This window comes from Mercenaria mercenaria, chromosome 1, assembly GCF_021730395.1.
Source record: "Mercenaria mercenaria strain notata chromosome 1, MADL_Memer_1, whole genome shotgun sequence".
NCBI lineage: Eukaryota > Metazoa > Mollusca > Bivalvia > Venerida > Veneridae > Mercenaria > Mercenaria mercenaria.
Window position 1 is genome coordinate 28,227,627 of NC_069361.1, and position 14,675 is coordinate 28,242,301.

At 36.4% G+C, this 14,675-nt stretch overlaps 1 protein-coding gene across 1 annotated transcript in view; it reads left to right on the plus strand.

Annotated features, from left to right (window-relative positions):
* The window catches only part of LOC123542913 (inactive tyrosine-protein kinase 7-like), a 142,166-nt gene extending 133,006 nt beyond the window's left edge, over positions 1-9,160 (plus strand). The window contains exons 14-17 of the mRNA XM_053542959.1: positions 2,610-2,780; positions 3,367-3,660; positions 4,082-4,314; positions 5,285-9,160. Coding sequence (XP_053398934.1) covers positions 2,610-2,780; positions 3,367-3,660; positions 4,082-4,314; positions 5,285-5,947 — 1,361 coding nt within the window. The 3' untranslated portion in view covers positions 5,948-9,160. The remainder of the gene's footprint in view (positions 1-2,609; positions 2,781-3,366; positions 3,661-4,081; positions 4,315-5,284) is intronic.
* Positions 9,161-14,675: the final 5,515 nt, after the last annotated feature.

The following is a 14,675-nucleotide window of genomic DNA, read 5'->3' on the forward strand; positions in this document are numbered from 1 at the left end:
GGATAAAGTTTGGAGCGTTCAGTCAATGTCATAGACATTCAGTGTCTTGTTGTTTTCAACAGGATAAAGTTTTAGCACTTAAGTCAATGTCATAAACATTCAATGTCTTGCTTAGTCTGTGTTCAGACCCTGTGTTTTGTTCTAAGGAGATAACTCTTAAGGTTATTCATATTTTGTATATTAACGTCCCTTTTCTTCTCAAAACACTGGATAGAGCCATGAAAGATTTGTTGGAATATATATGAGAAATGATTTAAAAAAAAAAAAAATCATTTAGTCAGTAGCCAGACTATGTCTTGCTGTTCAGGATAAAGATTTTAGCACTTCAGTCAATGTCATAGACATTCAGTGTCTTGTTGCTCTTCAAGTGTTATTAATGAATAATTTGGAATAAATAACTTACATAATGCTACTACAAAAAGAAGTCCACATTGTACATTTCCGCTTTTGTGCTCTAGCTTTAAATTATTTTGGTATTATTTTCCTCCAAAATAACATATCAAGGTAGGCTTTTATAGCCATATGTAATTGTTGCAAATGAAACATTGTACAGCTAGCATATCATCATTAAATGATGGGATTTTTCTGTAGTATAGATTTAGTCATTTTACAAATGATGAATAAATTGTTTAAATTATTGATAAGTGTTGCTTGATAGTTTTTGCAAATTATGTTGCTACTTTGGTCGTGTCTGTTTCAGCAAGACACTCAGATACATCTTGACAGGTTTAGCTGAGCTGACATCTGTTTGTTGTCTGCTTTAGCCATTACAACCATTTTAGCAAGGCACATAGATACATGTTGTCAGCTCTAGCCTCTAGCGAGGCTGATATTATGTTGACTGTTTTAGCAAGGCACACATATTTACATGTTACCAGCTTTAGCCAGTGTAACATAGATTTGCAAGGCACATCTACACATGGTGCCTGCTTTGGCCAGGCTGACATTAATTATGTTGTCTGTTTCAGCATGCCACACATATACATGGTGGCTTCTTTAGCCAGGCTGACATATATAATTATGTTGTCTAATTTAGCAATTCACACAGGTATATTTTGCCTGTTTTATCCAGTCTTACATGTTGTCTGTTACTGCAGGGCAATATAAACAAGTTGCCAGTCTGAAATAGGTATTTTAGCCAGGCTGACACCTTTAGGAGGGTAACATAGATGTCTGTTTTTTAGTAGGCACTTAGGTAAATGTTTCCTACATTAGCAGGTTGGCATTCTGACATAGTAGTGCTGAACAGGCTGGCATAGTTACACATGTTGTTTGTTTTAGCAAGGTTACCAGCATTGATAGGTTGGCATTATAAGATAATAACTAGACACCTTAGCATGAAAAGTGGCAAACTGTATTGACATGAAGAACAAGTGAGCCACTTTCTAGTTGAAGTGACGTTGTTATATTGTCTGTTTTTGTAGTCACACAGATATGTGTGGCCAGCATTAGCAGGTTTGCATTATGAGGTTAATATTCTGTATATTAGAATAACATGTTGCCAGCATTGGCAGTTTGACATTAGAATTACATGTTGCCAGCATTGGCAGGCTGACATTACAATTATGTGTTGCCAGCATTGGCAGTTTGACATTAGAATTATGTGTTGCCAGCATTGGCAGGCTGACATTACAATTATGTGTTGCCAGCATTGGCAGTTTGACATTACATTGGCAGGCTGACATTATAATTATGTGTTGCCAGCATTGGCAGTTTGACATTAGAATTACTTGTTGCCAGCATTGGCAGTTTGACATTAGAAATACGTGTTGCCAACATTGGCATTTGACATGAGAATTATGACTGTGTTGCTAGCATTGGCAGGCTGACATTATAATTATGTGTTGCCAGCATTGGCAGTTTGACATTAGAATTACTTGTTGCCACCATTGGCAGTTTGACAGTATAATTATTTGTTGCCAACATTGGCATTTGACATTAGAATTATGTTTTGCCAGCATTGGCAGGCTGACATTACAATTATGTGTTGCCAGCATTGGCAGGCTGACATTAGAATTACATGCTGCCAGCATTTGCAGTTCGACATTAGAATTACGTGTTGCCAGCATTGGCAGGCTGACATTAGAATTACGTGTTGCCAGCATTGGCAGACTGACATTAGAATTATGTGTTGCCAGCATTGTCAGGCTGACATTAGCAAGCTGACATAGAAAAATGTATCACCTGCTTTAAACAGGTAGGGAGATAAATATGTAGCCTGTTACATAGACAAACAAACAGGTTGCCTGCTTTAGCCAGGTAGACCACTTTTGCCAGGATGCCTGCCTTAGCCAGGTTGACTGTTTTAACTAGGAAAATATACATTCTGAAGAACTATGTTATCCACTGACACAAGTGATAATGGTCCATCCATCTGAACATGGTAGCTTGGCATAAAATGCAACAAAAACAGAAAGCAAGAAGTGGATATTTTTTAGGTGAAAATACTTATATTATACTTGTCGGTATATTGATATTCTTTTATGATTTTTAACTTGAAATGGATTTTTATTATTTCCTGCATTATTGTTTACTTTATGCTCCTCTCAATATGTAGAATGTGTTCTCGTAACTATTTACATTTCTTTAAGTTTTTAACCTTTTTTCAGGTGGATCAGAATACACCAAGATGAATGCACAGGAAGAAGAAGGGTTTGATATGATGCGTACAGTGATTATAGCTGTGTGCAGTGCGGGAGCGTACCTCGCACTTGTTATTGGACTGACAGCGTACTGTAGTTACAGACTACTGCTACAGAGGCGTAACAGAAAGGCTATATGTAAGTAATTTTTGTTCTTTGTTTTTGTTCCTTTAAAATTTTCTTTTCCAACAGAAGTCTAGTCATAATACAGTGGTCCCTTATGTATCCATTGTAGCAGTGTTTCTATATTCCTGAGAAGTATATAAATATGTTGCAATGGTTTAGATTGCTTACTTCGAAACATCTGTAGCCAGTTTGGATTGGAAACCTTGCTTGGGATGTAGAATTTTTCATGTAAAGGAAACCATCCATCTTGCTTACAGAAGGTCTGCAGTTCCTTATGCCTGTAGCAGTACCTGTGGTATTATAAGCAACGTATTATAAGCAATGTACCTACATTGTGTCAGTGAGACTGAATACCAAATATAACAAATGAACAGTCTTCTGTCAGATTGTCATGGAAATATTCACCTCATGCAGGGATAGAGCTAATGAGCTTCAGGTTGGTATTCTCGCGTTCTTGGTACTGAGTAAAGTGAGCAGACAGTAAATAACAAGAGGGCAACATTTATCACACCTTTTTACTCCACTTTGTTGCATGTATTGTGTGTGTTTTAAGCACTGTTAGCTGAATAACAAGTATTGTAACATACGCATTTTACAGTGAATGGTGAGAAACAGAATGGCGGTGTGCCTCAATCTGAACAACATGAACTACTGATGAAAGAGGGTGATCGGGATTCTGGTGGAACGCATGGTTGCCGTAGTGACAGTGACAACCGCTCTCATGTTTCTGCTCTCAGCTCTCACCCTTCACATTCATCTCACTCAAACTCGCACTCCAATTCTCACACACAGTCACAAAATTTATCTCAGCAGTCACAACGTAGTGCCGGAAAGACAAGCGTAGACAGACTCTATTTTCCGAGACAGGAGTTGCAGACAATAGGAATTTTAGGTATTTACATTTAAAATCTCAGAAATTAATTTTTTTTATTAGACTTTTGTCCTGGTTCCAGAAATTTTCCTAACTCATTCGAAAATAAAAGCAGTTTTAAACAGAACTTTGGGAAGTATACAACTGATTTGGAGGATTGTGCAGTTTTATTAGGACAAGTGTTAGACTTTTCTGATAAGTAATTCATTAAAATTGATTTAAAAATCATATTAATTTTATTTAGAACTTTGGGATGTGTGCAAAAAGATTAGACGGCAAATAAGTTTGTTTTTTTTTCTGTTTGAAACAACATGAATATTACTTCAGACAAACAGTTTTAGTGCAGACCTTTTTGCTAACTTGTTCACTTCAGTTTTTATAAAAAAAGAACCTTTTTCAGTAAAAATAAAGTTAACTTCTTGTTTGTTTGTTTTTAACACAGGAAAAAGTCAGTTTGGAGATGTATTTCTGGCCAAGGCTCGTGGTATACGGTCAGGAGAAATAGAGACCCAAGTTGTAGTCAAGTCACTGTTGTCAAAAGAGGACCAACATTACTACGAGTTTCAGCGGGAAATGGAAATGTATTCAAAGCTTGACCAAAATAATGTTATAAAGCTGCTGGGTGTCTGCAAGGAAATAGAACCCTACTTTTACATAGCAGAATATTGTGACTGGGTATGTCAATTATTACATTGTTATACCCCCACCAAACATGTTTGGGGGGGCTATATAGGAGTCAGTTTGGCATGTCCCGTCGCGTCCCGTCCCATCCGGGACATTTTGTCCTGAAATCTATATGCCTGGAAGGATTTTAATTTAATACAGTCAAACTTTGTTTGCTTAAACTTGGATAATTCAGACACCATCCTTCACTCGAACTTATCGTCAGGTCTGAGCAAAATCCCAATATAATGTATTTTGTTCAATGGCTGAAACTACTGAAAACTCATTAAATGAGCCGCACCATGAGTAAACCAACATAGTGCGTTTTGCGACCAGCTCAAATTGTGCTGCTCCTTTTGAGATAAAGCAAACAAAGTTCGACTGTATTCTCGGAGTCACATGTATCAAAACACTCATGAATATTAAGAATATTTCCAGAAGAATAAATAACCTGGAAGAGTGAATTTTGAACAGTGCTGTTTGTTGTACATCAAAGTATGAAATAACAGTGATATGAGAATTATACCATCTTAAGTACGAGTCAACAGTGAAACACGGCATAGGTTTTAACAACTTGTGGAGTCAAGGGCAGTGTGCCTTGGATGTTCTATATTTGAATGGCTCAAAGCTCTGGATGACTCGAGCATTTTGATCACCCCCCATACAGCAGCATGCGATCAGCGTTAGTACACAAGAATAAACATTGTCTATAAAAACACTGGGACTTTACATCATTTATCCAGACACATTTGGACAGTCTGTGACAATATTTTATATATATGATTCAAGTAATCAATATGTATTAGTAAATTTAGATAAGAAATCTGTTATTCAGATTCAGAATGTGTTGTATAAGGATTACGTTTAAAAAATACAATGTTTTAGTTCAATCTTAGTTCAGTTTCTTACATTTTTAACTGGAATAAAATGGTTTTGAATAATTTAGGAACCTCATCATATAATGATTCAATTTAAATTTCAGGGTGATTTGAAACAGTTCTTGTTAGCATCACGTGTTGACAACAATGGTCGACGGCGAATTCCACCATTGACTATTTTACAGAAAATTGGAATGTGTAACCAGGTTGCACTAGGAATGGAACATATGTCTAATAACAGATTTGTTCACAGAGATCTTGCTACAAGAAATGTGCTTCTAACATCACGTCTCGAACTGAAAATATCTCACATGGCTTTAGCACGAGACCTGTACGCCAGTGAATATGTGATTATAAACAATCAGACTGCTTTACCGCTTAGATGGTTGTCGCCAGAAGCAGTGCTGGAAGCAGACTATTCTACAAAAAGTGACGTTTGGGCATATGGTGTATTTATGTGGGAAGTTTTACATTTAGCTGATATGCCACATAAAAACCGCAATGATGAAGAACTTTTGAAAGGTCTCAAAGCTGGTGATGTGTGTTTAGAGTTTTCAGAACATTGCCCAAATGAAATGATAGATCTTGTACGGAAATGTATGGTAGAAAGCCCAAAAGACCGTCCAAATTTTACAGAAATCTGTAACATTGTTGCAGAGCTTGTACAAATATATTCACAACCACAGTATCAGAATCCAGTTTCGCCGTCTGCTTCGTCTTTCCCACCAATGACTTCATACCATGCACATGAGCCGTACATGACTTGAAGCAGGCGCAGAGAAAAAAACTAGAGAAAAATGTATAAGACGTCTGCTTCACTCTAACGTTGAATATTTCAGCAATATCATTACCATTCAAACCAGATTTTGAATTTCTGATATAATTTAGAGAATATTATCAAATGGAAATACGTCAGGATGCAGACTTCGGAGATGAAATCCGTGATAAATTCCCGAATATTGGATAAACATTTCACAAACATTATGTGTTGTTTCAGTAGTTGCTATTTGTGTCTTACAGTGATAGAAGTCAGTTTCATAGAAACACTGTTTATTTTACTGAATAGTTGCTAAGACAATGTACAGTTTCCTAGAAACGTTGTGTTGAATCTATAGTGTCTATTTTCGTCAAGTGATAAAAACATTGTATAGTTTTGTAGGCAGTTTGTTCTAATAGTTGCTATCTTATGTATATTTCTTTACTCTTTAAAACTTCCCATTTTAAATGGTTAAGTTAGTGTCCATATTTCGGAGGATGTATGTTTTTAAACGGACACTACGAACATGAAGTCAGTATGTTTTTTTAAGCTCACCAGTCACAAAGTGACAAGGTGAGCTTTTGTGATCGCGTGGCATCCGTCGTCCGTCCGTAAACTTTTGCTTGTGATATTTTTCAATGGATCTTCATGAAAATTAGTGAGTATGTTCACCTTGATAATATCTAGTTCAAGTTTGAAACTGGGTCACATGCGGTCAAAAACTAGGTCAGTAGGTCTAAAAATAGAAAATCCTTGTGACCTCTCTAGAGGCCATATTTTTCAATGGATCTTCGTGAAAATTGGTCTGAATGTTCACCTTGATGATATCTAGGTTGAGTTTGAAAGTGGGTCACGTGCGGTCAAAAACTAGGTCATTAGGTCAAAAAATAGAAAAATCTTGTGACCTCTCAAGAGGCCATATTTTTCAATGGATCTTCATGAAAATTGGTAAGAATGTTCACCTTGATGATATCTAGGTCAAGTTCAAAACTGGGTCACGTGCCTTCAAAAACTAGGTCATAAGGTCAAATAATAGAAAAACCTTGTTACCTCTTTAGAGGCCATATTTTTCAATGGATCTTCATGAAAATTGGTCAGAATTTTTATCTCGATGATATCTAGGTCAGGTTCAAAACTGAGTCACATGAGCTCAAAAACTAGGTCACTATGTCAAATAATAGAAAAAACGATGTCATACTCAGTTCAAAACTGGGTCATGTGGGGACAGGTGAGCGATTCAGGACCATCATGGTCCTCTTGTTTTTTAAAGTAGACAAAAAACCAGGACAACTGATTAAAGTATTATATGGTGTATACAATTGAAATTCTATTTATTGGCTGCAAAACTCACAAATTATTTATTCTCAGTTGTAATTCTTGAAGTTTAATTTAAGCATTTTGTCGTAAATTTACTTTTCTTCCTTCAAATATCTTTGAAAATGTTTAAAATGAAGAAATGTGTATATTTACAATGATTTTATTTATTTATTATTAATGTGCTGTCAGTTATAGGTCCTGATGGTATAAAGGGTAATTTACTGTCAGAAGTGAAATAAAGCAAGTTATGCATATACCTTGAGTACTCTTTCTAACACATTAACCTTTAGCCTGCTGGCAGCAAGTTATTCTGCCTTTGCGACCAGTGCAAACCAAGATCAGCCTGCACAAATGTGCAGGCTGATCATGGTCTGCACTGGTTGCTGTTCAGTCAGTAAATTTTTAGCGAACACCCCTTTGAATAAGAAGTGGTACTGCTGAAATTGAATAATGGACCAGTCTAATTTAGAAATTTAGCAGAGTAAAGGTTAAACAGCTAACATTCAACTGTTTTGTTTACATTAGCTGGTTGCTGCTGTATATAAATTTAATATGGAAGCTGAAGTACATTTTGCTACTATTTAAAGTTTAGCATGCTAAACTATAAACATACTTTGCCTTTTAAAGTTGTAATATTTTGTAAATTGTTTGAAAATTTTGTCATTTCACTATGCTAAGAGTCTCTTACATTTATTAAAACAAACAGGAAATGTTTATTTTTTAAAAAAAATAATGAAATATTAAAATTTAGAGAATGTAGTCATGGTATATGCAGGTGTTTTATTTTGTACATGTGCAAAGTTGCTTACAATGATGAATATATTTGAAAAATAATGTTTGTTGTAGAAAACTTGTTCATCTGTGATTTTTACAGAGTATTTCTGTTTGTGAATGAATATATAAGTATGTTTTTAAGATCTTTTCACTGTGCCAAACTAGTTTTCGCAGTCCTTGGTAAACTGTTTGATAAGATGTTTATTATTTGGTTTTCCCCCTTGGGTTTGGACATGATATATACCTTCCTTGTAACAGAGATATAAAAGGTGTTTTTGATTCCATCGGTTAAAAACTTTTTAGACTGCAATGCTCCTGGAGGTAAGTTTCAGCACCATGTTGAGAATAACCTGTCAGGTACTAGAAGTTTGAGACTAGTCATCCAAATCATCTTTAGAACTTGGTTGGCAATAATTGGGTCAAGAAAATCACAAAAGTGTTATAATTCTGTCAAGAACAGCAGTAAAATTGTAGAATGTATTCTGCGTACAAGACTATTCAGGGTTTGAAGACAGCATTTTGAAAAATATATGTGAATGTAAAAGTATGAAATACGTGTTTTAGGTCGTTTTAGTAGATTGTAAGGTAACAAGTTGTTTTGGCATAGTTGAAGGTCTTTGAATGAATGTAATGCATTTTGTTAGTGGAGCGGCTGTATGGCAGGAGATGATTATTTATTCAGGTCTGGTGTTCCACTGCCACAATATCTTCAAAAATGGATATTAGTGGCCATTTCAACATAAGAAAGTATACTTTCAGGATTTTGATTTTAACGTTTTTTCTGCCTTGAGGTTGTCTAAATTTGACCAATTTAACTTGAATGATGAGTACAGAATGAAATATTAGTACACTTTTCAAACGTTTTGCTGGTGCGCCGTAAAACCCAAATAAAAAAAATCTTATATCAAACAGAACTCAGTAAGAACGCATTTTATGATAGTTATTTTCTGTCATACTGTCTCTTTCTTCAGGATAAAATCATCACTATTTGAAAGATTGCTTACCTTTATTGTAACAGTGAATTATTTGTATTTTTGTGCTTTAGTTCAGAATTTTATATGTATAACTAGAAAACATTCAACAGTAATGTATGTTTATTCTTTGAAAAGAAAATATAAAAGATCCTTATATATTTTTGTTGTTTATTTTCTGTGATACTGTTATACCAGGTTACCATTTTAAAGCTGGGCAGATTAAGTCAATTATTCGGGAAAATGCTGCATTTGATGATGCAAGCCTGAAATTTGGCATGTTTACTCGTCTGAGCTTCCTTCTTTCAAAAAACCCGTTAGCCACTAGAAAATTCTATATGGCGGCCATTTTCAAGATGGCTGCCACAGGAAGTTGACTTTTGACTTGAACAGACCTAAACCCGAGTTCTTTTTTTTTTGTCAGTTTTGAGGAAAAGATATCTTTTAAGATGTTTTGAGTGTGCAAAACCTATTTTTGAGACACAATAAGACTGGTTTCAAAATCCAGTATGGCATCTTTTTTCAAGATGGCCGCCGTTTTATGTGAAAGAACTAATTTGCCATTAATACTGACGTTCCTAGTTAAATCAGTTTTAATGTTATAGTCGAATAACATATTTAGAGTGTTGAAGGACAGTTTGTGTCTCGCCTGTGACTTCAGGAACTGACGGCTAACTAAGGCGTAGCTTTTCTTAATGACGACGGCGGCGGTGGCGTCAACGTTTAGTTTGTATGTCAAGTCCTTATCTCAGAAACTACTCTGTTTATTGGGTTGAAACTTCACACATGCCTTTGCGGCCATTAGGCGTTGTACCAGGCCAAGTTCCATAACTCTGACAGATTTTAACAGAATTATCTCCCTTTTTAACTTTGAATTTTCAACGTTAGGTCTTCGTATTAAGTATTTTTCTTAGAAACTATTAGGTTTATAGGGTTGAAACTTCACATGAGCCTTCATGGTCATTAGGCACTGTACAAAGCCATGTTCCATAACTCTGACATGAATTTTAACAAAATTACCTCCCTTCCCAAATTAGAAATTGTAATGTTAAGTTTTTGTGTCTCTACATGGAATGTTATTCAATTATGTCCCTTTATGGCCGTCACTGCTGATTAGAACTTGTGGTCCGGCTTTATATAACGCAGACATTTTTAAAATTAAAGTGTATATAGCAATCCACGTAGACACATCAATTTTGATAAACAGAAGACCTGCTTTGTGCATAGGTGAAACAAAGCAGTCTACTGTTCTTGTTTCCCCTGGAAGGCATGTCTCACGACTTTATATTTTTGCCAAATAGTTTCACATTTGCAGCTGTATAAATCCATAAACGGGAGTCCAAAACGTTTGCATATACACCTAGAACAACATTGTTTTACATGCACATTTGGACAGTTCTTTACAGCTATTTGAAACTGGTGGGTTGTTGTCCAGTGCATCTGCCAAAGGTCACATTGTTTCTGCCATCCCCATTCAGCAGGATTTTCGACTTCCATTTGGCAAACAATGCCTGTCCCTATATCCAACCAGCTTGGTATGCAGCACGCTTTGTGTGTTTGGCAAGGGCTGCTTGTGTTGGGCCAAGAGCATCATATGACATCTGTTTTCGGGCAAAAATATCCAGTCTGACGCCGTAAATATCTGCTATAGAACTTGGCCTGTCTTACATAAAGGTGACAAGCTTTTCACGAACCCCCTTGTCCTCATTAGATATCACTGGCCGATATACACCTAAAATCTTAAAGACATCTGTCACTTCCGAACAAACATTCCAATTTGTCCAACAGTCTTTTTACCTTTTCCCCGGAAACCTGACACTACATCAAAACCTGTAAACGCATGAAAGAAATCAATACGTTTTGCTTTCTCATGGCCAATTGATTGAATGAAATCATTTATGGGAATCCATCTCAAATTTGTTCCCTGTCCGAAGGCTACCCACAATTGTTCAAGGCCACGATCTTTCAGCTCAAAAATACATGAATAGCGGTGGCAACTAAATCTGTGTCTGTAGCTTTACTGGCAAGCTGTTTAGGACCCTCCACAACAGCATGCATGTATAACCATCCGTATATCGAATTCCTCATGACTGCATGGCTTCAGACCTTCAAGACAGATTCTCCTGACTGCATACAGTCTTTTCCTCTCTGGTCAAAATTACAGTTATTTGTGTGTGCATTTCAACATGTCTGTCGGCCGAAAAATAAAAAGATCAGTCTTGTTATCATTATCCCCCAAGAAACTGCACCAACTGGGTGGGATTTTCCTGTTGCTAGTAACCCTTCGTCTAGCGCCATGACCTCATTTCGTTTTAGTTGTCATCGCTTTTCATGTATTTTCTGAGCTGGAAGGGCTTGGCCTTGTACAGCTGTGGGTAGCCTTCAAACAGATTTGAATTGGTTTTCCATACATGATGTCATTCAATCATTCGGCCATGTCAAACAGTATTGTCAGGTTTCCGGGGAAAGGGTAGAAAGGCTGGTAGTAGAACTTGGAATTATTTCCGGGAAGTGACAGATGTCTTTGAGAACCAAGGAGTATATTGGACAGTGATGACTAATGAAAACAAAATGGTTCTTGAAAAGTTTGTCATCTTTATTGTGTCAGACTGGACATGTTTGCCCCAAAACAGAGGTCATATGATGTTATTCCCCCAACTCAAGCAGCCTTTGCCGAACACACAAAGCGTGCTGCATACCTAGCTAGTTGCGTATGGGGACAGGCACTGTTTTGCTAAATGGAAGTCGAGAATCCTGCTGAATGGGAATGGGAGAAACATGGTGACCTTTGGCAGATACACTGGAAATGCCTTCCAGAGGAAACAAGTACGTTAGATCTGCATTGTTTCATCTATGACACAAAGCAGGTCTTTTGTTTATCAAAATTGATGTGTCTACGTGGATTACTACATACACTTTAATTCTAAAAATGTCTGCCTTATATAAAGTTTGACTACAAGTTCCAATCAAGCAGTGACGGCCATAAAGGGACATAATTAAAATATATTCCATTTAGAGACACAAAATCTTATCGTTACAATTTTCAATTTTAAAAGGGGGTAATTTTGTTAAAATTCATGTCAGAATATTGAACTTGGCTTTGGACAGTGCCTAATGACCATGAAGGCATGTGTGAAGTATCAACTCGATTTAAACAGTAGTTTCTGAGAAATAAAAAACTTAATACGAAGACTTAACGTTGAAAATTCTAATGTTTAAAAGGGGGATAATTTTGTTAAAATGTTTGTCAGAGTTATGGAACTTGTCTTTGTACAGCGCCTAATGATTACAAAGACGTGTGCGAAGTTTCAATCCAATAAACAGAGTGGTTTCTGAGAAAAAAATTGACATACAAACTTAACGTTGACGTCACCGCTGCCTTCGTCATTGCCGTCGCCGTCGGAAAAGCTACGCCTCTGTCCGCCATCAGTTTTAAAAGTCGCAGGCGAGACAAGACTGTCCTTAACACTCTAAATATGTTATTTGTCCATAACATTAAAATTGATTTGACTAGGAACGTCAGTGTTAATGGCAAATCAGTGCTTTTTACATGAAATGGCGGCCATCTTGAAAAAAAGACGCCATATTGGATTTTGAAACCAGTCTTTTGTGTATCAAAAATAGGTTTTGCACACGCAAAGCATCTTAAGAGATATTTTTTCTCAAAATTGACAAAAATAAACTCTGTATAGGTCTGTTCAAGTCAAAAATCAACTTCCTGTGGCGGCCATCTTGAAAAATGGCCGGCATTTTGAATTTTCAAGTGGCTAACGGGTTTTTTTGAAAGAAGTAGGCTCAGACGAGTACACATGCCAAATTTCATGCTTGCATCACCAAATGCAGTATTGTTTCAGTTATCTGCCCAGCTATTACATAACTTTACAAATGTAGAGTAGAAACTAGGTAGGGTAGGAACTACAAGTACATGATTCTGAGAAAATATGTACCCAATTTTTAATTAAGGTAAAAATGTGTAATATAGAATTAACCAAAATACAAACCCTGGTCTTTGGAAGTTCTAATTAGTTTGACAAAAATATTTATCACTGGTGATATGATGAAACTGATGAAATCTTTATTCATTTATTTCAGCAGAGCTTACACTGCACAATAAGTTAGATAAAGGTACAATTTAATAAGTCGTTTACATTTTGAACTGGAAGCGACTGATGAAAGCTTATATAATTTTGAATAAGCATTTCATGAAATAAGCCCTTACAACGTAAAGCAAGAAGGGCATAGATTGCTCACCAGGGTTTCACAACTCGAATAGGTGTAAAACGGATAAGCCCAATAGCAGACATTTTTGTGTAGACAAGTTTGTATCAGGGTCACTGTTGTAATCAGTTTTACGGAAGATATTTTGAGTTTTTGCTGTAAACACAAACAAACGATGCTACTTTCACCAAATTTGTGATCTGAAGTAAGCATGGCAACAAAAACTATTTTTGTAATGCATCTGTAGGTTCCAAGGACTATTTTAACATCTTCGTACATCCATAGTGAGACTACGCACAACAGCTAGCAGCCATTCTATGATTGCCCACTTCTCCCTGGAAGAGGGACATTCTGTGAAACTATTTTGACATTAGATGTTTCTAATACTTTAAGAATTTACCATATACATAAAGAGAAAAACTGCCCACGCCAACTGACAGCCATGCTTTTCGACAAATCGGAATGATTTGAAAAATTCTTGTAGTCTCCAAAGAAACGTTTGTGTGAAATTGTTTCAAAATCGGGCCAGCAGTTTCCGACAAGAATGTTATTCAGTTTCCACTAAATACATTTGGGAAAATTGACTATGCAACTCTTGTGACGATATCTTTTGAAGTCTTGGCAGCGGGTCATGCAATGAGTATCTGTACAATTGTTTCAACTTCCGGGACCAGCAGATTCTGACAAACATTGTTAAGGTTTCCGTTGTATACAACGAGACCTGTTTGTTAAACACGTAATTATACACCCATCATGATGGCTTATCGAAGTTACTAGTACTGATTGTGTAATTTTCAGTCTCAAGTAAGCTATGACTTTTAACCTGATTATCCCAAATTCAGAAGAGAACATGGACAACAAGACTGTGAAGTTGGATGATCATAGGCCTAAGCCTTCTAAAGGTATTGATCTGAGACTATTTTGTTCTCAAGGCCACTTTGACGTTAATCTTTGAGTTATTGGTGTCATCACTTTGATAAGTTAGGAAGTCGAAGGCAAAAGCATTGTTCTGTTGTTATAAATCTCTAAGTCATTTAACCTTTCACCTAATGGCCCCCAACAAGTAGACCTGTACCATTTAGTGATCACCGGCAGTCATCCTTTGAAGCCTTAATAATATAGACCTAATCTTTCCCCCAAATTGTTACCGGTCTCGAGATCACTGTGACTTTTACCTTTGACTTATTGACCACAAAACTAAAGGGACCATTAACTGACTACGTACAAAAGTGTGTGCTGTACATGCTTTGGACGAATCGCAATGACTTTAGCAATATTGGTAGCGGATCACCAAAGGCATATTCCGTGAAACTATTTCAAATCGACCCAGCTATTAAGGAGACGATGTATTTTGAAGATTATTATAGTTTTAGCTTTGTTGGCGATCGGAACCATCGATCAAGTTTGGTAGAGGACATCACAAGGAACATACATGCTAAGTTTCATTTGCTTAAAAGG